The 21,939-nt window shown below is 33.5% G+C and overlaps 2 protein-coding genes across 6 annotated transcripts; one reads left to right on the top strand and one right to left on the bottom strand.

Annotated features, from left to right (window-relative positions):
* Positions 1–1,134: 1,134 nt before the first annotated feature.
* LOC105799517 (zinc finger A20 and AN1 domain-containing stress-associated protein 8) lies at positions 1,135–3,105 on the bottom strand. Its single transcript, XM_012630122.2, has 3 exons — positions 2,940–3,105; positions 2,717–2,768; positions 1,135–1,982 (listed from the first exon to the last, which is right to left on the bottom strand). The coding sequence occupies exon 3, from the start codon at positions 1,967–1,969 to the stop codon at positions 1,451–1,453; it is 519 nt and encodes a 172-aa protein (XP_012485576.1). The 5' UTR covers positions 1,970–1,982; positions 2,717–2,768; positions 2,940–3,105; the 3' UTR covers positions 1,135–1,450.
* Positions 3,106–6,431: 3,326 nt separating this feature from the next.
* On the top strand, positions 6,432–11,990 carry LOC105799516 (serine/threonine-protein kinase Nek6). 5 transcript variants are annotated; one of them, XM_012630116.1, is made up of 14 exons: positions 6,432–6,458; positions 7,197–7,318; positions 7,581–7,647; positions 8,467–8,532; positions 8,650–8,696; positions 9,209–9,254; positions 9,343–9,423; positions 9,506–9,548; positions 9,654–9,703; positions 9,924–10,005; positions 10,086–10,135; positions 10,256–10,329; positions 10,478–10,529; positions 10,611–11,990. In XM_012630116.1, exons 1-14 carry the CDS (start codon positions 6,447–6,449, stop codon positions 11,784–11,786), a joined length of 1,968 nt encoding a protein of 655 aa, XP_012485570.1. In that variant the 5' UTR covers positions 6,432–6,446; the 3' UTR covers positions 11,787–11,990. The 5 variants fall into 5 exon arrangements, with proteins under 5 accessions (XP_012485570.1, XP_012485573.1, XP_012485571.1 ...); XM_012630119.2 differs by lacking the exon at positions 6,432–6,458 and adding an exon at positions 6,630–6,748; XM_012630117.2 differs by lacking the exon at positions 6,432–6,458 and adding an exon at positions 6,805–6,967.
* Positions 11,991–21,939: the final 9,949 nt, after the last annotated feature.

Below are 21,939 nucleotides of genomic sequence, written 5' to 3'. Positions count from 1 at the left end.
GAGTATTCGATTGAGTCGAGTCAAATCGAGTTAAAAATTTCGAGTTAGTCGAGTTGACGAATCCTATTTTAGCAACCGAACTCAATTTGTATTTTTTTCGAATCGGATCGAATAGAGTAAAAAAATTTCGAGTCAAGTCGAGTCAAATTAACGAATCCTATTATTTAAATTCAATGTTGAGTTTACATAAACCGATTATTTAACTAGTAAATGAAGTATAAAATTATTTAACTACATAATATAATGGTTTTACCTTTTAACTTAATGAGTAAACATTTATTAAAACAACGTAGTTTTGACTTTTAACTTAATGGTTTTGACTTTTAACTTTAGAAAAGGTAAACATTTATCAAAATGACGTAGTTTTGTCTTTTCTTATTTGGATTTTCAGATAACTCGAATTGTGTAATTCATATTCGAGTTAAACCGAAAAACTTAATTTTTTATTCGAGTTGATCTAAATAACTTGATTAACTCAAATAACTCGAACTATTTAATTCAAAATTTGAAAATTTTATTGAATTTTTCGAATTGAATCGGATTTTGCTCACCCTAGTTAACACTAGCTCCTTTCTATTTCTTTCTATACAGCAGCAACCAAAGAGACAATGGAGCCCTAAATAGCACGAAACACACCAGGAGGCCTTTCTAGAGCTTCCCTAACTAAAGAAACCTCTCTACCAGCCACCAACCCAAAGCAGCGAACCTTGAACGAACCACCAAAATCAGACACTCACATCAACTCTCGAGATCTAGAGCACACTATCCATAGGGAAGCCACACGAGTCTAAAATGGCTCAAGCAAAACCCTTGATCACGAGGGGCTGGGGGGTGGGAGGGAGGGAGGATATTGTGAATATTGATAAAAAAAGAAATATAGTTAGTGAATATTAAAATTCACTAAACGACCTCATTTAAATAGCTCCTTTTAATCTTTTTCATTCTTTTTGCAATTCAAGCCCTCTGTTTTCTATCAAACATAGATCAACATGATATTAGTGATTGGAATAATTCATTTCGGTACCTTAATAACTTATGAAGGTAAAAAGAAAATGAAATGTTAGACAAATTAAAAAAAAAAACATCTAAAATGGAAAGCATTTTCAAAGTAAAGTTCAGAAAAGGAGACCCAAGTAACAAAACACACTTCACATGATATAGCCGAGCTACTAGTATAAAGAAATGTGTATACCACAAAGAAGCATTACCATGGTGTTCAATCGTATCGTTGTCCATCAAACCAGCACAAACAAAGTCTTACAAACATGAGCCATTGTAATGCCAACCGATTGACATGGAATATAAGACTTACACTGCAACCATGTCTTCCCTAATATGGGGAGACAAGCACCCAACTTATAAACCTTCACTACAATGGGCCCAATACACAAGGAATAGAGGGAGAATCATCATATTTGACTACACAAATCTTCACCTTCATCCAGGACCCTTAGATTTTATCCAGTTTCTCAGCTCTGACTACAGGGTTGGCTTTAGAAATAGCATTACGAGCAGCGGCCTGGTAATCAAAAGGGCACTCGTGTTTGTCTGAGTAACGATGAGCTGCACAGAAGAGGTTTTCACACCTGCAGTTAAATCCTGTCAAACCAACACGCTTATGGCATGTTGAGCACCTATTAGGACCCTTTTTTGTCTCCAACTCACTGACGGTTGTTCTAGAAGGATCAATGGATGGCTCTGCTGACACAATCTTTGACTCAATATTTACAGGTTGTACATCCAAAGCAGCAGCCACAGCTGGTTCCTTACTGCTACCACTAGAGCAGCCACTAACAATGCTTCCAATGGATACTGCTGCAAGTTGCACCTGTTCCTGCTTCAGAATCATTGCCTTGTGACACTTGGAGCACATATTCATGGTAGCCGCACTTCCAAAGAAGCCGCAGTTGTTGACGCACAGGATGGGACCTTCTGGAGCTTGGCACCCAGTTTCATCATGAGACTCCATCTTCTCCGATCGCCTAAAGAAACCACCATACTATCAATAACCCAAAACGAAGGAGGTCCAAACAAATAAAAGATAAAAACTGGCAGGACCCCTACCAGTGATTTGGACTCCATAACCAAAGTATTTTTGCTTAAAAGCAATCTTGAGAACTTATTAAACTAACTTTATTGAAGTCCAGATTATTAGATATGATAAAAAATTTTTTCTTATATATTACTTGGATGAGGTGAGCACTTTTATTCCACCTTACATATAGGGTGATATCGGCTTTCTAGCATCTAGATTTCACCTTGGCACTTGTCAACATCGGCCAATACAAATAACAGGTACATATATCTAATATCACCACCATCCTTAAGTACATCAGTTTAGCATGATAACATGGTGGTGTTGCTTGGAACACAGGCCTCCTATTGACTCCACAACCCACATGCCCAACGACACTGGATTAATCTTAATTCACACTAAAACTTCTTAACAAGCCAAAAGCAGCAGCACCCAAAATTCAGAATCATCCTTAAAATTTTTTAAACAAAAGAAAAATAATGCCTTCATAATATTTAACAAAGACCCTAAACACCCAAAAAGACTTTCATAGCACAAATCAAATTACAGACTAAATGAAAGTTAAGAAACCTATACTAACAAAATAGGAAGAAAATAATCGAAGAAATTAATTTCAAAATAGAGACAGAGAGAAAGAATAAGGAGAAAATCCTTACTCAAGAAAACCCCCTTAGCTCTTACCTGAAATTTTAATTTGGCCGATCTTGATGACAAAATCGAACCCCGGCAGTTCCTGTCTCATGCAAATTAAGTACACATATAGAATTCAAATTTAATAGAAAACTTAATTAAGAAAAAAATAGTCCCTTTCTTCATATCTAATTTCAACCAAAAAAGTAAGAAAAAATTAATATATCATCAAAAGAGACAAAAACTGTAAGAAGCAAAACGCAGAAACAATTACCTAAACCGAAGAGATTTATGCAAACCGAGACGAGAAGAGAAGAGAGAAAATTTTGGGTGGTATGATTTATTTTTTGGGATTTAAAAAAATTACCGTTTTTCTTTTTCCTGTTATTTAAAAGACGACTACTTTTCCGCTGCAAAAGGAGCGCTTTCCACAGACTCGATAAAGCTTGATTCATTGCACTTGGGAAAGCTTATATTTACGCTTCTACCATTCACAGTATGTTACGTGGCTAATGCTTATAGGTTTAGGAAGCAAGAGACGTAATGGGAGTTTTTAAGATTAAATCGGCTGTTGGGCCTATCGTAGCCCAGATGGCAGATAGCTGTTGGGCCTATTTTTCATTTAAGTATCTTTTTTCACTTTTCGTCAAATTATATCTCACTACTGTTAATTCCCCGCGATTTATAATTCCTTTCAATAATTTATTTGATTAAATGATTATTAATTTTAAATTAAAAACATTATTTCTTTAAGTATTTATTTATTTATTTTGTAATTATATTATTATTCATGATTTTTTAATTATATATAAAAATAATTAAGATTTATATCCGTTTTTAATTTTATTTAAGGAGAAATTGATAGGATAATAATTCTATAAATAAATAAAACCATTTGCAAGAAAATCAGAATATAAACTTAAATTGACTCGGGAGTAGTTGTACGGATAAAAATCATTTAAATACATAATTCAAAATAATTATTTAAAATAAATTTTAAACATTTTAACATAGATTAATCTTAAATCAATCCATGAGTCAACACTCAAGCTAATCACTTTAAAATATTAATTAACAATAAAAATACTTTTTATATAAATTTATAAGAAATATATAACATTTTAGAATAAAAACCACGAATATACAGAATCCTCTTTTAAAACATTTGTCTTTCTCTCGCTTAAGTCCTCCATCCACTCTTCAAATTTTAGTAATGACTAAAATTCAATTGGTCTGTGGCATTTTATTTAATTGATAATGTATATTCAAATTCCATTTAACAATGTTATCATTTCAATTTTAATTTCTACCGAGAAATTAAATTCTTGAACTTAAAAACAAAGAGACTAAATTTTAAAAGTTCAAAAGTATAAGGGTGAAGAGACAATTAGAACTTCCCACCCAAATGAAAAAAAAATTGTAAACGTGTCACCTTCTACAGTACTTATTATGTAAGTTTTGTTTTAATGCTTAAACAAAATTGAAATATTTCATTTTACCCGAATCACAATACTGATTAATAAAAACTTTGACACATTTTAAATAAAATAAGAAAAAAATGATAATTTAGGTATTGTTTTAATAAATAAATAACTTTAAATACTTAAGAGTAGGAAAATGGGTATAGTTTGTGGACTTATTTTTTTATTGGGTTTTAACTTAATTGAGAAATGATTAAAATATTTTATAATTTTTATTTACAAAAGTAAGTTATATTATGAAGGAAGTTTTTTATATTTTTAATAAAATATTAACATCATATGCTTTTGGGATTTTTTGGTGAAAAACTTTAGGACCAATTTATTAATAAAGCAATTTAAATTTAATTAAATTCGCATAACCTGCTGACATTGTTTTTTAAGTGGATTACATAATCCTATCATTATCTTTACTCAACTCAAAATTGAAATAAGTGAACATATATATATATATATATATATATTAATTTGCATTGAAGTTTTACGTCCTTCATTGAATCGAAATTGAAATTTGATGCATAATTACATGAAATTGTTATTAAATTAATGATGGAGAGTGCAAGACTAGAACTGCTAACAGATGATGACAAATATTTTTCCTGAATGTTGAACAGTTAAAATTCATCACTGTCATTTTTTGGTCTGGAGATTGATGTCGAGTTACTTACGTAGCATATATATATCAGTGCAGAAGTGAGGAGGAAAGAGCGGTCTGATTCCATGTTTTCGTCAGTGGTAATGCGGATTCTGAAACCCACTGTTAGAGAGGATAGTTGAAACCCCAAAGGCTCACAAGAAATCAAAACCATGACATTGGGTCTTACCTAGATTCTTTTCTAGGATTCTTTTTTTTTTATGTAAAAATTAAAGCATCTAAAGTTGCCATTGTTCTAATTACTTAAAACATGAAACTGTTTTAGATTTTTTTTTTTGTCTTGAATTGTCCACTTTTTGATGAAATGTTTTGGAAGCAATCATAAAATATTATGCCTGCTTAGACTATAAAAACACAGCTCAGTTGTTAAGTAACCTAACTGCTATCCAAAAAGCCTATTCCCTACCATCAACATCAACATCATCATGTCCAATGACTGGTTGGGTGGTAATGCTTAATAAGTAGCAATTTGAAGAAAGCAAGTGGTTAGGAAATGTCTTTTTGCAGGATGAAGCAGCTTGAGCTTATCAAACGGAAAGGATATGTTTATATCAACTTCACTTTTGCTTACCATGGTTTCATTCTGTTAATCTTAAAATACAACAAATTGTTAGAACATTGCGTCCAGACATGGGCACCATGATCTGCCTGCTACCCCAAGTTGAATAGGTTTTGAAAAAGGGCTTCAAAATTGGTCCAAACTTGGTTTAAAGGAGCATGGAATGGGGCTTATGGCAATGTTGATTGATGCATATAGTAAGACAAAAGTTTTTTGAATGATAGCATAGGGTGCTTGGGAAAGTGCTTAGCTTAGAATGGCAAATATGCTTCATTGGAAGTAGCAGAGAGATGGGTCATTTTGTCTCCTCTTTCCGCAAAGATTTTGTAGGTTTCCAAGGGTGGATTAAGTGACCACTTTAGAGTCCTTTTCATGCATCTCAAATTTAGGGTCCTAATCCCAAATTTTGCATTTGGGGCTCAATTTGGATCTCTGGACAGTATAGTGTTTGATCTCATTTGATCAAATGTTTATTATTCTATTGGAACTTTCAAGCATATATTTTTACCAGGATAAGATACCTTACTGTTTCTACAGAAAAGCTAAGTTAAGCAAAGGCATTTGTTTATTTGGGTGTGTGCTGTCTCTTAAAGGAAAGCAACAAAATAACTGCTCTGTAAGCTCCAAACAAGGAGAAGCTTTTACTAGATTGATGAATCCATTGGCACCCAAACTTTTTTGGCTTTTAATTTTTTTTATTATACTACCATCAAAAGATTCATAAACAAAATGATTACACCCCATTAGTGACTAATATTTCATATTGTTAAAGGTGCACATTATGAAATTCTTTTTTAAAGCATTTTTAAAAGAAAGTTTAAGCTAATCCATCAATGTACCTAAAGCCAACCAAACAAACCAGAAATCAAGTGGTGCATGTCACACATACACAAAAACCCAAAAAAACCCCAGAAAGGGAAAAAAACACACACCCCTTGATTGAAATATTCTGGCATATTCAAAAATTCTAAATAGGATTTTGCTTCTTCTTCTTCTTTTTTTTTAAATGGGGGGTTTTTATATATTTTTTCTAAAGATAGTGACATCACAACTACAAGCTAGGATACATTCTTCTGGCTTTATTATTGTATGTATGTATATGTAAGTGATCTCCCATGAATCTGCAAATGCAAGCAAAGGCTTTGCTTTTTTTACTTTGGTCTTTTCTGCACCTCACCCTGTCTGTTTCAACTTACTATTCTTTTTCTATGTTCTTTTGTTTTGGTTTCCTTCTAATTATTTAACTTTCCAATTATGTTATTACAAGTATTATTTCGTTACCTGTATTAGCTGCTTGACTTTGTCCTTCCACTTTTTTTTTTTTTTTGGGGGGTTTCATTGTCCTTCCATCTCTTTAGGCTTTTTCTTCCCCACTTATATTAATTAATTTGGTATGTTAGTCATCTACTATTAATTTCTTTTAATTATCTTGTAACTGTTGGATGTTGCTTTTACTTAAGTTTGTCCATCCACTTCTATCTTTTTCCCTTTCCCCTTATTTTCCACTGTAATATCATCATTGTCAAATTTAGCTTTACTCAACTTTCTATGTTTCTCTTTTACATATAAGATCATTGCATTTTTTCAGAGAGCTTCAATAATCATCAAAGGTTTAAGCTTTTTCAATAATTTGGCTCTGTATTTAACTTCTCACTCCCTCAATTTTGTCTTTTTTCTTCAAATATTCCTTCCTCTCCCTTCTTTGCGTTTGCATCAAATTTTGGAACTTGGGGGAGGGGGTTTCTTTCTTATGAACTTGTTTTGGCTGAGATTCCTGAAATGGGTTTTTATTTTTTTTGATGAATAATAGATTGAATCTTTATGTTTGGTGTTTTCAAGGTCTCCATGGAGAGTGATAATGGTGATGGCAAGTCCAAAATGGACTATGAAGTTATAGAACAGATTGGAAGAGGAGCTTTCGGAGCTGCTTATCTTGTTCTTCATAAACTTGAGAAAAAGAAGTAAGTATGTTCTCCTTATTCTCTTCCCTCTCCATAAACTCTGATATAATCAACAGCTATAAATTTCATGCAATTGTTAATGTTTTGTTATTTTAGTAATGAATTTCTGTGATTGGTTAAGCAACAAAGACTCTATTCTCAACATGTGGCCTTGAATTCATTACTGTAGTAGCTGTCGGCACGGTTCTTCGTCCTTTAGCAATTATTGACTTTAGCCTATAAACTTTGTATGATTTTCCTTAATTTTTTCATATTATGTTAGGTATGTGTTGAAGAAGATTCGCCTGGCCAAACAAACAGAGAAGTTCAAACGTACAGCTCACCAAGAGGTCACTTTCCTATAACCAAAATTCCATTTCCTGGTGCTTGCTTTAATAAATTTACATTTGAATTGTGACTTGTGAAAATTGCATAGTCAATTAGGATGTCTATGTTTTCTTCAATAATCAAACCTTTTATTTATGATGGCTGCTAGGTTTCACATCTTTTTCTACCCCCAGGGATGCTTTTGCCTCTTTTGCCATTTTCCATCCTTCATTGCCTATCTGGAAGCTGTGATTTTTATTTATTTTTACTGCAGGCTATTCTTTTATTTACTAAAACTATATAGATATATTTTGCATATTCTCGTGTTAGATGTAATATTTTTGGCATTTCTGGGAACAAATAATGCTCGCATACATAGCCAGACCTGCTTACATCACACTTGAAAACTGAATACTGAAACAGTTTGAAAGGATGTACATTATGCTATTTATGTTACCTGGACTACTTATTTTTCCTAGAGTACTTCTTTTCGACCGACAGATATTTAGTTGAGTATGAAGTATGATTCTCCAAATAGATGAAAAAGCTATTAAAAAAATGAGTATACCCGTGTTGGGCACATAGCCTTATCCAACGTTCACCGCGAGTTCAGATAACATAGGCTGCTATGATCATCCATTTGTGCCATTTCATTGAGTGTCTTCTACGGTAATATCATATGTATAAAATTGATGGCAAATAAGATATAAAAGTTGTCTAGATAGCTTTTTCTTTGATACCTACCAAAATCTTCATATCTCAAACCAAGAATACACGATAATTCATCTATAGTCGATGCATGTTTGAGAATGTGTCTCATATGTGCTTTTGCTGTATTGCAGATGGAATTGATTGCAAAACTAAATAATCCGTATATTGTTGAGTACAAAGATGCTTGGGTTGATAAGGTGAAAGGGTTATACCACTATTTTGGATTTACATTCGAGCTGCTGTGCAATATTATGAATTTAGGTTGTTAAGACCATGACTGACTCTTCAGTAATTTGTTACTTCATGCTTTGAAGGGAAACAGCATTTGCATTGTAACCAGCTACTGTGAAGGAGGGGACATGTAAGTTACCACAAAAAGAGTTGTTGATCTTTTTATTCTCAGATTACAATGAAATACTCAAGTTCGTTAATTGTCTTAAGCACATTCTGGGGAATTTTTACACTTGTAGATTGTTTTAGTAAAGTTCTGATATGAGTAGAAAACCTTCCATACTTTCACGTAGCTAAAGTTAATTTGTAGGATTTTATGGTCAGATTATATATGAAAGTAACATAATTTATCTTGCCTGATTGATTAGAAGTTATAGAGAAAAACAACATATTCTTATCATCCACATTTTTATAATTTCAATGCAAACAGTCGATGATGAAAAGAATAAATTTCTCACCAATAAAGTTAATGAGTGGGACTTTATGGTGAGCTATATTGTATGCATTACTATTTATTAGCTTGAATTGGGTTACAATGTAACTAAATAGTGATTTCTCGATAAAAGAAGATGGTAGATGCTTTCTGATTCTTAGGATACATGAATTAGTAATTGGGGCACTTACAATTTTTGTTGGTATTAGGGCTGAGCTTATTAAGAAGGCCCGAGGTATGCACTTCCCCGAGGAGGTAATGCAATATTTTCGCAATTGAACTACTTATATGCACATGCTAGAGATGATATTTACCCTCTTGTTGTTCTCTTTTGGCTCCCTAGAAAATCTGCAAATGGATGACTCAATTACTGTTAGCCGTGGACTACCTACACTCGAACCGCGTTCTTCATAGGGATCTGAAAGTACTGCTTCTATCTTTGTCACTTTTGTGGAGAAAAGCTCTTAAACGAGGATGCTATGTTCTAACTTGTACTTTGATCTCAGTGTTCAAATATATTCCTTACAAAGGACAATGACATCCGGCTTGGTATGAATGGAAAAGGATTATTGTAAAAGAACCCCTGTTCTTTGTCAGGTTTGTCTCCCTTTTTGATGTCGTCTAAGATATGTATGTCTTATATGGACTGTACAGGTGACTTTGGACTTGCGAAATTACTTAACACGGAAGACCTAGCTTCCTCGGTATGTTGTTGGTCTTATCTTTTATTTTATTAAGAAAAAAACTCGGACTGTCTTAGAATTCCTTCAATGCAACAGGCTTTTCTCTGCAAGTTCTTCTAATGTATCTCTGGTTGGAATAAAAACATTTTCTTGTGAATTACTTCTGGTTATGGAATTTGTTTAAACCAGCTTTTACGGGATTCACTCGAATTCTTTTCTACACTTTGCATATTCTCAATAGGTCGTTGGCACACCCAACTATATGTGTCCAGAGCTGCTGGCAGATATACCTTATGGATATAAATCTGATATATGGTCACTTGGTAAGAAGTTCAAAGCATAATTCTGAGATGCAATATACGCTATCCTTTTAACTAGTATTGACATAAACTTATTATTCCAGGTTGCTGTATGTTTGAGATTGCTGCACATCACCCAGCGTTTCGAGCTCCTGTGAGTTTTTTTTAACATGAGCAAATTGACATTGCCTTAGTATTGTTTAACTACTATCAAGTTATCCTTAATCTTCTTTGCCATAAATTCTATCTTGAACTAAAGTCATAAACTCTACAGGATATGGCTGGACTCATTAACAAGATCAACAGATCCTCCATTTCTCCTCTCCCGATTTTGTATTCTTCCTCACTGTAAGCTACTTTTTCCAACTCATTATAAATATCATCTGTTTCTTGGTGACCAGTTTAATCCACTTAATTGTTCTTGTATGTATTTACTTAACATCGACAATGTTATTTCATTTCTTTTTATAAACTCTTAAATGACTACATGTTTCAGGAAACAAATAATCAAGAGTATGGTAAGGAAGAACCCGGAACACAGACCAAATGTGAGTGCAATTCATCCTGTCTTTAGCTTTCTAATTTTAATCGCTAATATCGATACTGATCCGAGCATTGTGATATTTTAGGCTGCTGAACTCTTAAGGCACCCCCACTTGCAGCCGCATCTCCTTCGCTGCAGAAACCTATCTTCTGTCTATCTTCCTATCAAGCCCACAAACAGTCCAAAGGAGAAGACACCTAAAAAATCATTGTCCAGAAAACATGGCATTGGAAAAGATAGGGAGGTTAAAGATGTGGGGGTATCAAATGGACAAGAAAATACACATACATTTCGGAGAATGGCTGATGTGCTCTTAAGCAGTTCTAGTTGCGAGCAGCCAGCATCCACAGCTAGTATGGAAGACAACCTTGTCACTAAGAGGGTAGATCCTACTAGCTGTGCTGTTGAAATGTTGAACTCCATTAGTGATTCCAAAGAAATGTCCACTGATTCTGAAGTAAGTGTTAGCAATGTTGACAAACAGGCTGAGTTTAACAGCATTCCTCAAAAGGATGCTCATGTGGTGTCAACTTCAGAGATGGCATTTGATTCTCATCGTGATGACCAAGAAGAGCCCACTTCTGAGCCCACTCGAAACTTACCAGAAGCTGATATGATGACTGTAAGTAAAAAAGATGCGGAGACACTTTGTGACATGCAGGTTCTTGAAGCAGCAAAAGATGTTCTGGATCTGCCGGTTCTTGGTAGATCAGAGGATTCCAGTAAATTGACAATTTCCAGCATAAGCTATGATGATAAAAATGGGTTCCTGGATGATGGAAGTTCATCAACTGTTTATGAGACTGATGTAGAGCAAAGATGCTCTTCAAATAAAACCAGTAGTCCTAATGCAAAAACAGAAGGAGCTGACACGAGTTACTTGTCATCGGAAAGCAATGCTGCACCTCCGTGTAAAGATGAAGTAGGAGCAACATCGGAGACGAACACTTGCTCCATTCTAACAGAGAAAGATGGTGGCAGACCAGTTCAATTGACAGCAAGTGATGTGTCGCTGCTGAGTAGACTAACAGCTTTGAGTAGTGATGAAATTAAGAGTGCGTGGGAGAATCCAAGTCAGAAGAGAGCCGATGCATTGGAATCTCTGCTTGAGCTATGTGCCCGGCTTCTTAAGCAAGACAAAATAGATGAGCTTGCTGGTATTCTACGACCGTTTGGGGATGAAGTTGCTTCATCTAGAGAAACAGCAATTTGGTTAACAAAAAGCCTCATGTCTGCCCAAAAACTCAACGGAGGAACCTGATTCAAATGATGCAAGTGGCCTTAATTTATTCATTAATGTGTTTTTTTTTCATTTTTGGTTACAAAATGTGTTGATATGAAGTGTTTATTTTGAGTGATATGCTTTGCTTGAACAGAAGAAACTCTGGAAACAGAACATATATTGCAGCTTGTTAGACTAACGGGTGGTTTTGATGGAAATAATGAAAGACGTACTTCTTAATAATTGTCAGTCTTCCATGTCGACTATTTTTTTTTTTGTTACGATTAAAGCTGCCTGTCAAATTTCCTTGATTGATATGAACAAAGGAAGACCCAGTAGGAGTGTAGCAGCTCATGAAAATTGGAAAGCTCAAGGGTCCCATAAAAGATGCAAATTTCACAGCTCAAGAGTTCATAGGGTAATTGGTCGCATAGGAGTTCTAATGAAATACAACCAAAGGATGATCACAATAAGAATTCTCCATGGCCAGCTATATAGTAGTAATTTAGGAATTAAGTATTTTTATTGTATTGTATACATTATTTCTTAATTCTTATGGGTGAGAATATATTACTTTGGATGCTTCAAGTTTTCTATTGGTTAGCAATGGTTATAATTAGATTTTTATTAGATAAATATTAAGAGCTTATTTTTAATTTAGATGTAAATTGTCTATAAATAAGTATCTTTGCCTCCCACTTCAATCACTTCAATGAAAAGTGTTGAGGCAAGATGTGGAGAATGAAGTTGAGTAGCACTCGGTAATGTTTATTGTAGGCTGTCACTGAGGCAATTTATTACTTGCCTTATTTGGTTTGACAATTTAATGAAGAAAATCTTTGGACATGTTAATATGTTGTTATATTGAATATGTTGTGGTCTATCTATAGAAACCAATCATTGACTTTTAAAGATTGGATTGGATTCGAGTATAGTGTTGAGAACATATCTTTGATTGATTGTGCTTTGAATGTTTATGATGTAATAACTATTTCTAGGGAGTTACTTTGTATTCACCTAAATTCTATGTTAAAAAGTCAAAATAGATATATGATTTGAGGCTTGTCTAGGTTTTGTATGAGAGTTTATTGAGAGCATTTTAATCCTTTCATTGAAAAATTATTTTTGTGAAAAAGTGCAAAGCTAAATTGTAAACTAGAGGTGCTCATGGGCCGCCCGGCTCGATGGCCTGCTCGAAATATGGGAGGGTTCGGGTAAAAATATAGGCCGCAATATGGGTTTGGTAAAAAAACGAGGCCCGTTTAGAAAACGGGCCGGCCTCAGGCACCACTTTTTTGGCCCGAGCCCAGCCCGGCCCGGCCCGAATATAATAAATATATATATTTTTAATTTTTTTAATTTTAAAATATTTTAAAATACTTATTTATTTTTTTATTTTTAAAATAAATTTTTGGTGTTTATTAAAAAATGGGCTGGGCCGGGCCGGGCTCGGGCTTAGGAATCTTTTCCCGGGCCGTGCCTGGACAAAATTTCAGGCCCATATTTCGGGCCGGGCTCGAGCCTAGGACGCGGGCCCAAATTTTTTCTGGGCCCGACCCGGCCCATGAGCACCTCTATTGTAAACATTGTTGAGTGTTTACTGCCCAAATTCTCAAGGGAAGGATTTGGAGGTGAGTGTTCTAGTCTTTAGCTACAAATGCGAGATCTTTATACTTAGGGAATGATCGAGTGTGAATCACTTGTTGTATTTGTGAACAAAGATAGTGAAATTACTCACTGAGTTAGGCTCCACAAACGTAGGAAAACGAATTACATAAACAAATCATTGGTGTTATTTAATTTTGTTTGCACTGCAGTCTAATACTTCCCTTATTGTTTTCATATTAAGCAAACAAACAACTTAAGGTAGCAACAAAAAAGCATTCTCTTCTTATTTGCCATCGTACAATTTCGTGAGAATTTGGAGTGATTCCATTCTTGTTGTTTTGGAGTTTTGTTTTTTTTTTTTAGTTTTTTTTTAAGACATTTTAGTGGTTATGAGATTTTGCTTAATCATTAACTTTTTTTTTGAATACAAGTTATCTAAGAGTTTCACTTAACTATTTCATCGTTAAACAAATGGATAGTTTGAAAAGTTATTTAGGTAAATCCTTGTTAACTCTGTTGTTAGCTTTAATTTTCAAATATTTTTATATAACAAAATAATTATTAAAATTCCCTTGATCAAATTTGAAAAAACTAAATTGACCATGCTTGAATTATTTTTAAGTGTCACAAAACTCAAAAACATGTCTCTGAATGCCTTAGACAAATTACAAAATTTTTTGAGTACTCACAAGACCTTTAAAGAGTGTTTTCAAGCTTATTCAAATAGTTTCCATGCTACGTCTCGATACCTAGGGCTGTAAGTCTCAAGAGTTGCAAGTCAATAGCTAAACTTCTATTTAAATGAGCCTGGTCTTGAGACCTGGCATCCAAGTCTTGAGATCGAAAAGTTAGTAGCCAAAGTTTCATTTAGGAGAGTAAGGTATCAAGACTTGTTCATTAAGTCTCAAGACATGTTCTAGAGGTCTCAATACTAGCCTCCAAGCATCGATATTACCTTTAATGTGCAAAATAAATGCTCCCAAATACCCCCAAATGATGACAAGAAACAAGCTTACAAAGTTTATTGAGAAAAAAATACAACCTTTTCATTGTCATACTCATTTTATTGTATAAACGCTTGTTGTAATACCCTCAACCCGACCCGAATCGTTAGGTCCGGATTTTAGGTGTTACTACTCACAATATTTAACAATTTAACAAAACATATTACAATTTCTCATTCCTTTAAATATCTTATTTATTAATTTAAGTGAAAATCTTAACATCTACAAAGAAAAAAGATATTTAAAATAATTTATTACATCATTCTTGATACAGATCATTACAATATAGAAATTTATTTTAAATTAGATGCATAGGGCGTAAGCCTAACTACGCTGATTTCCACTGAATTCATAATACTCCACTTCGTTGCCACCTTGGCGTACTCCTGGCATCGTCCCTCCTAGTGTCACAGGGTTAGATCTTTCGTCTCACGATCCGTGCGGCCCTAGGCGATCTGTTCATCCAAACTCACCTAAGTCAGCCTTTACTCAAATAAGGATTCATTTAGAAGTCCTCTAAGTCACTAATTTGTATAGCGAAAGCGATTTATGCGAAAAGAAGCAACAAAAGAATAACAGAAAGAATGCACACAAGGTGTTTGAGTAAATGCTCTCAATATTCTTTTATTCACAAAGAATAATGAAACAATAAATGGAGTGAGTACAAATGAGGGGGAAGCTCTCTATTTTTAGTTGAGCTCCCCCAAAATCGATGGTCAAGATACATTTACATCGACGGACGAGATTAAATATATCCCTTGATTTTAGGGATTTACAAAATATGTCTTATCAAATCTAATCTAATCTTTACAAGATATGATTCTATCAATATTTTAAGATTAGTTACCAAAATAGTCTAAGTTGTCAAATCTTCGTTATCGGGCCAACCAGGCTTCAATCTGATAGGCTTCTCCAATAGCTTATCGAATTGGGCTAGTTCTTGCGGGCCAAATGATCCTCATCTACACAATAGACCTCCATCGGATGCATTTGGTGCGATGGTCACGAGCTTTGAACTGCGGCCTGTGACATTCTTTTCCACCCATTCTCGTAATGCCCTCGTTGCGACTTTTGAATGGCACTAACTTGATTCATATTGGTCTCGTCTCGACGCCTTAGCTTTTTCCTTCCTTTAAGACTTTTTCCTCCGCTTACGTCGCTTTTTAACTCGAACCGTCTTACTCGTTGCATTAACTCTGGTCAACTGTCCAACTTGCATCACTTCTTTTTCCTTGAAGTCTGATGCACTACCTACCTCTTCCATAGGAGGAAGCCTTGTCGATGACTCGGCCAACTCCGACGCTTCACTCGAATTGAGCCTCATTGGTCTCAGCTTCACTGTTTTCATCGCAACTTTTTCCCTTAAGTTTGATGACATACTCACTTTTTCCTTGGGTGGAAGCCCCTCCAATGACTCACCAATCTTAGACGTTGCCTTTCCTTTGACTACGACTTGCTTTAGACAGTTCTGCAACTCATGCGGACCACGACATAATAAGCAGTTTACTCGCTTCTTTTTTATCCTCTTTGCCCTATTGGCTTCGACTTTTCCCTTGCTCGAACCAAGCTTCTTGGGCTCCTTGTCTGCTCCATCGTCCCCTTCGATGACAGACATCATCATACACTTCCACAACCTATGCGGACCATGACATAAGAAGCACTCCACTGGCTTCTTCTCACTTTCGACCTCCTTGGCTTTGACACCCCTTGGTCTCGAACCAAGTACTAAGACCTTACCTACCAACTTCTCCTTAAGCACGAATTTCTTTAGACATTTCTTCAACATGTGTGGACCGTCGCAGAGAAAGCATTTCAACTTGTCCCTTTTCCTATTGGGTTTCTTCTCCCAAACTCGTGGTTTCCAATTACCACCATTGTCGCCATTGTCATTTCCATCAACACATCTTCCTTGTGATCCTTTTCACATACGCCCCTTTCCTCAGACTTGGAAGACCCAAGCTTGTCTTTCCCTAGACCAAGCTTGACCACGGACTCCGCTATCGTTATAGCTTTTGATAGCTTTTAGACACCTCTTTGTTCTACCTCCTGTCTGACCGACAGCTTCAATCCCTTCTGAAAAGCAAATAATACTTCTTTCTCGGTCACCTCTGAAACTTGGAGCATGAGTTCCTTGAACTCTCGAACATACTCCACCACTGTGCCCCGTTGCGTTATCCCTTGCAACTTTGCTCGAGCTTCTTCCTCGACAAATTTTGGGTAAAACTGTCCCTTCAACTCATATTGGAACTCTTGCGACGTCCCAATCTCACATTGCCTTTTATCTGTGGTCCTGCCTCGCTACCATAAAAGCGCAATATCAGTAAGAAACATTGAAGTAGTGTTTAACTTATCCGCATCATCCATGATGCCTTTGACACGGAAGTAGTTTCTCACCCTCCACAAGAAATTGTCCACATCATATGCAAACCTTGTCCCCACAAACTCTTTAAGTTTGGAGACATCCTCGTAACTAAGTGCTGTACTTGACACTCATTCCCCTACGATTGCTCGACATAGTGACAAAGTTATAATTTGAGCCTTTTAAAAATTTATAATTTAAATTTACTCTCAAAATAAATTTGAAGTTTCGTCCCTCAACATACAAAACTCTTTACTACAAAGTATCGGTTGAAGTTCAAATAGAAGAAATAAAGAGAAATGTTTTTGATTCTAAAATTTGTGTTTTCCATTAAAATGTAAAATTAATTTTAAAATAATAAATTAAATTTTAAAAAGGTTTTTTAATATAGTAAAAATAAAGAATTTTAACAATAACTTAATCTCTTGAGGAAATAGTTATAAAAGTTTTCATTGAAGAAGTCAAAGAAGTAATGCAAGGGACATATTAACCTCTCTTGAATTAGATAATAAATCAAAATCCACAACTAGGTAGCTTAAGCGTAGCCAGGAGTTGGTAGTACTCAAACATAGAAAATATTTCATTTAGTTTTTTTTTAATTTTTTTAAAATTTTAAATTATTAAAGATAAAATTTTATTTTAATCTTTTTAAAATGATAAAATTAATTTAATTATTTAAAATTATAAAAATATAGACTATTTAAATAATAAAATTATATTTTACTATCATAAAAATTAAAATTTAATTCGGACTCCAAAAAAAAAAATTCTACCTTCACCCCTATTTAACTAGCTAGTAATGTTTTAGCTTACTTTTGAATGGGAACATAATAATAATTTGACTAAAGATACTTGATAATCTGTGTGATTGTAGGTAGCTGCATTTCCTTAATTATAAACATATACTTATAAAATCTGTGAAAAAAATGAGTTGCTAATTTCATCATATTGTTAAAAGAATAAGAAAAGTAATAAAAAAAAAAAAGGTTGACAATTAGTGGATGGCCATGTTTCCTTTGAATAGTAGTTCATCAAGCTTGGGCAAGAAAAATGAAGAATAAATACTACATGGTCCACAAAAACTTACAGCTTTTCTAACTTGGAAGCAAAGCGGAGGGAACTCAACGTCTAATCTTCCCAACCCATTAATTGCTCTTCAACAATGGCAGCTCACCTTCTTTTTTCTTGAGTACACACACACACACACACACCTAATTTCATAATGTTTAACCCGATTAAAGCAAAGACATCCCACCTTATTAATTATTTGCCAACAATTGTTAATCACTATTATCATTGGATGCCTGTGATTATTATGAATTGAAGGCACCATTATGAGCTCACCTTTTCTCATTACTTTATTTAGTATTTATTATTTCAAGTTTAATAATTATTTTTCCACAAATTTTATCATTCTACAAGTACCGGATTTATTTTTAATATTTTTAATTATTATATAGGTTAAATAAAAATATTGTAAACTAATTTCATAGTATTGTCATAAAATAGTTTAATATTATTGGAATATAAATATTACATAAATGCTTAAAGTTAAATTAAATATAGTTTTTTGGTTCAAATTGAACACATGTAATTAAATGTTAATATAAAAATTTATAAATAAAATTATTAAAAAGAAATGATATGCTTAAGTAATAGAAAAGTAGAGGTGACTCTACAAACCTGATTTTGTTCTTTCTTACAAATAATAGAGCCATTTCAAGGGTGCAACAGTAAGACATTCAAACCTATAATTATCACTACATTTAAAATATTAAAATACTTTAATAACAAACATCAATTCACCCATAACCCTAAATTAATAAATTTACTTGTCACATTTATGTAATTAGAAACGTAAAGGAAAACATTAGCATATGTATATGTGTGTCCAAATATCAAAATAGGACTCTAAACCATGAGAATTTTCTAAGAACAAAAATATAAAAATAATATTTAAATTCATTCTAACCTCAAACTTTAATTACATGCATGTTATGGAGAGTAATTGAGACATTAATGATAGTAAGTAGTGATTTAATATTAATTCAAAAGTAAAATATAACAATAAAAGGTCAATTTTCATGATATTTATTTCATAATTCTTCCTAAGAGTTAGAAATAACATAGATAATGTTGTGAGTTAGAAATTAAGAAAAATAAATAAATAATGGTAAAACATTACAAATATTTAACAACATTTAATTGGATATAATGGATAGAATAGAAAAACTTGATCTAAGAAATTTATTAATTATCATTATTATAATATAATAATGTTAAATTTGTCCATCAAAATTTAATATAAAATTAATATGGTAAACACTTAAATATTAATTGGATTCTAATTCTAAATAATTCAATAAATTTAACCCTTCTTATTTATAAATTCTATCAATTTGATCCTCAAACTTCCTAACCAAAGCTTTTAGCTTTTAAAACAGAGGCATTCCACATCCATAAATTTGTAAAATTCAAAAAATATGATAGAATTTGTAAATAAGAAGGGCTAAATTTATTGAAATATTTAGAATTAGGATCAAATTGATAGAATATGTAAGTATTGAAGACTAAATAGAACTACACTTCTTCTATTTGACATTGATTATAATAGAGTTTTCATTATTTAAATAGATGTAGTCTTATATTATTCAGTTTTAACATTAGAAAATTCTCTTGAACTCATGGTTTTTCGAAAAGATTTCCATATAAAAATCATGTGTTTTATTTTTCCTTTTCTTATTGTTTTCATTTTACTACCATTATCATAATTTTAAATAAGAATTAAAATTCAATCAAAACAAAAATAGAGTGACAAAATTCACTATTAATTTAAAGTATAACGTAAATTTACCTCTAATAATTAAGTACAAACGCTGAAGCATAATATAGTGATAAATTTACCCTTTAATCCTATGTCTAAGCCATTGAAATATCATTCACAAGTGATTCTAAATTTGAAATCGACACAATGCAATTGATATTTTAGATATAAAAGTGGAATTCGATTTAGCGAACTAAAACTTTATTTGATATTATTTTAATTTGCCATAAGTACGAAAAATATTGTCTTGAATCGATTGGATTTATTAGATTATACTGATCTGAAATAAAGAGTTGGACGGATGAATTATTTTTAACTATTTTTAAATTTTTTATTCAATAAAATAAAAAAACATATTAAATTAAAAATTACTAATCTAATTGATCCGACCAAAAGGAAAAAAGAAATCCAAAAACCTGAATTGTGGCCGACGTATCAAAGTGAAAGCTCAGCAAATTTTATCACCCCACGTCCTCGACAAATTTAGCTGGCTAACAGGGAATTCTTACCAGTAATAAAAGAAAAACCTATAGAAAAAAAGAGTGCCCAAAGCACACACTACAACCCTGTATTCCTCTCCATCAAGTCTAAAAAAGTTGAAGCAGAGAAGGGTCCAATATCAAAATGGATTAAGTTGAAGAGTCAAATGAAAGGTAATGTGGGTGTCCACAAACCGTAACCCAGAAGGCATGGAAATGGAAAATTGCTACTCTAACTAAGTTTTCACAACATCACAACTTTGAAAGCAAACCCAACTCACCTATAAATTCTAACATTGCACCATTCATACAACAAACAACCTTTCTATTCTCAATTTCCCCATCTCTCTCGTCTCTGGGTCTCGTAAGTTGGTGAATAGTGTTGTAATTAGTGCCAATGGCTCGGATTGGGACCTCTGCAGCTCACATTGTGTTGGCAATATTTGCTGTGGCCATGTTTGTTGTGTCCGGGACCATGGCACAGGATATTGCTCCTTCTCCTGCAATGGCTACCGGAGCAGGCTCTGCCTTGCCGGTTTCCGCTGTCTTCTTATGCTCTTCCATGTTGGTCTCTTTAATTGCTCTCTTGGTGCATTGAATTCAAAGCTTTTCAAGACTATATGACATTGGCTACCCTTAATTTCACTCTCACTGGCGATGAGGGGAGTAGCCTCTAATCTTCTCCGAGATAATATTTGGGTGTTATCAATTTTCAATTTCTCTAAAGTTTTAGATATCTCTATATATGTCATGTTACATTAGTGACATAAATTTGATTTTGTAATGTAATTGGTGTGATTTTCTTATATATCATAGATATATAAGGGTATTGATCCTATTTCTTTTGTATTCATATTATGCAGTTTGCTTTGCTTTGCCTTTTGTAATAATAATATTTTTTGGGTGGTTGAATAAGTTGGTTGAGATTAAAGGTGGTAATATTGTTACGCCATTGTTTAAGTTTTTTAAAAAGTAATATTAGAATTACAAGCTATATATACATTTGATTAAATTATAATTAGAATTAAATAATATAAAACACAATTAAATTAGTAACGGGTATCTATGGAACTAATATAGCTATGGAGAGAGCATATATAATGTGGGATTTGGGTAAAAATAAATTTAGAGATAACTCGCATACGATTTAAATAGGATAAGAATTGGTCACTTCAAGGGATCTCTCTTATTTTTTGGGAGCATCTCTCGTCTCTCTCTCTTTGGAGAGGTTCTATTTCATTTTTATTGGAGAATTGGTTTTGAGTAAAAAATGTGGTTTAGAGTCTTTTTTTTGTTTTTCTTTTGGATTTCTTGATTTGTTTAAGTTTTTAAGTCTTTTATAATAATAAAAGAGTCTGGTCTTTTGGTTTTGAGTCATAGGGCACCCTGTAGGTGTCGATTGAATCTTGATTGAGTTATTGTTGTTGTTTTTTTAGGGCTTGCTTTGGTGTTCCTTCTTTTGTATGATTTGATTGTGGGGATTTCCATTAACATGGGATAGAATAGTGTCACTCTTTAATCTAATTGATTTCTTTGTATTGAATTGGGGGTTTATTATGATGGAAAAGGATAGGGGCTTTGGTGATCTTGAAATACAGTTGGAAGCAGCTAAAGGGGATCTGAATAGGGCTACTAGAGTTACACTGGTTGGGAAAATTCATGCGAATAAAACTCTTAATAGGATAGGGTTAAAGGGGTTTTGCAAAGCATCTGGTCAAGGGCAGAACAAAAATAGGTGCGGGAGCTTGGAAGTAATATGTATATTCTTTCATTTGCTAATCTTGAGGTGATAGAGGCGATTTTGGAAAATAGCCCATGGTTGGTGATGGGTTTTTGCTTGAACTTGAAGAGATGGGTAGTGGATCGAATGATCCAAGAGCTGGACTTTACTAAGGTGAGTATCTGGATCCAAATATCT

Source organism: Gossypium raimondii, chromosome 9 (genome assembly GCF_025698545.1).
Source record: "Gossypium raimondii isolate GPD5lz chromosome 9, ASM2569854v1, whole genome shotgun sequence".
In the NCBI taxonomy this organism is placed as follows: domain Eukaryota; kingdom Viridiplantae; phylum Streptophyta; class Magnoliopsida; order Malvales; family Malvaceae; genus Gossypium; species Gossypium raimondii.
The sequence above is the reverse complement of the archived record's forward strand: the minus strand, read 5'-3'. Positions and strand labels throughout refer to the sequence as shown.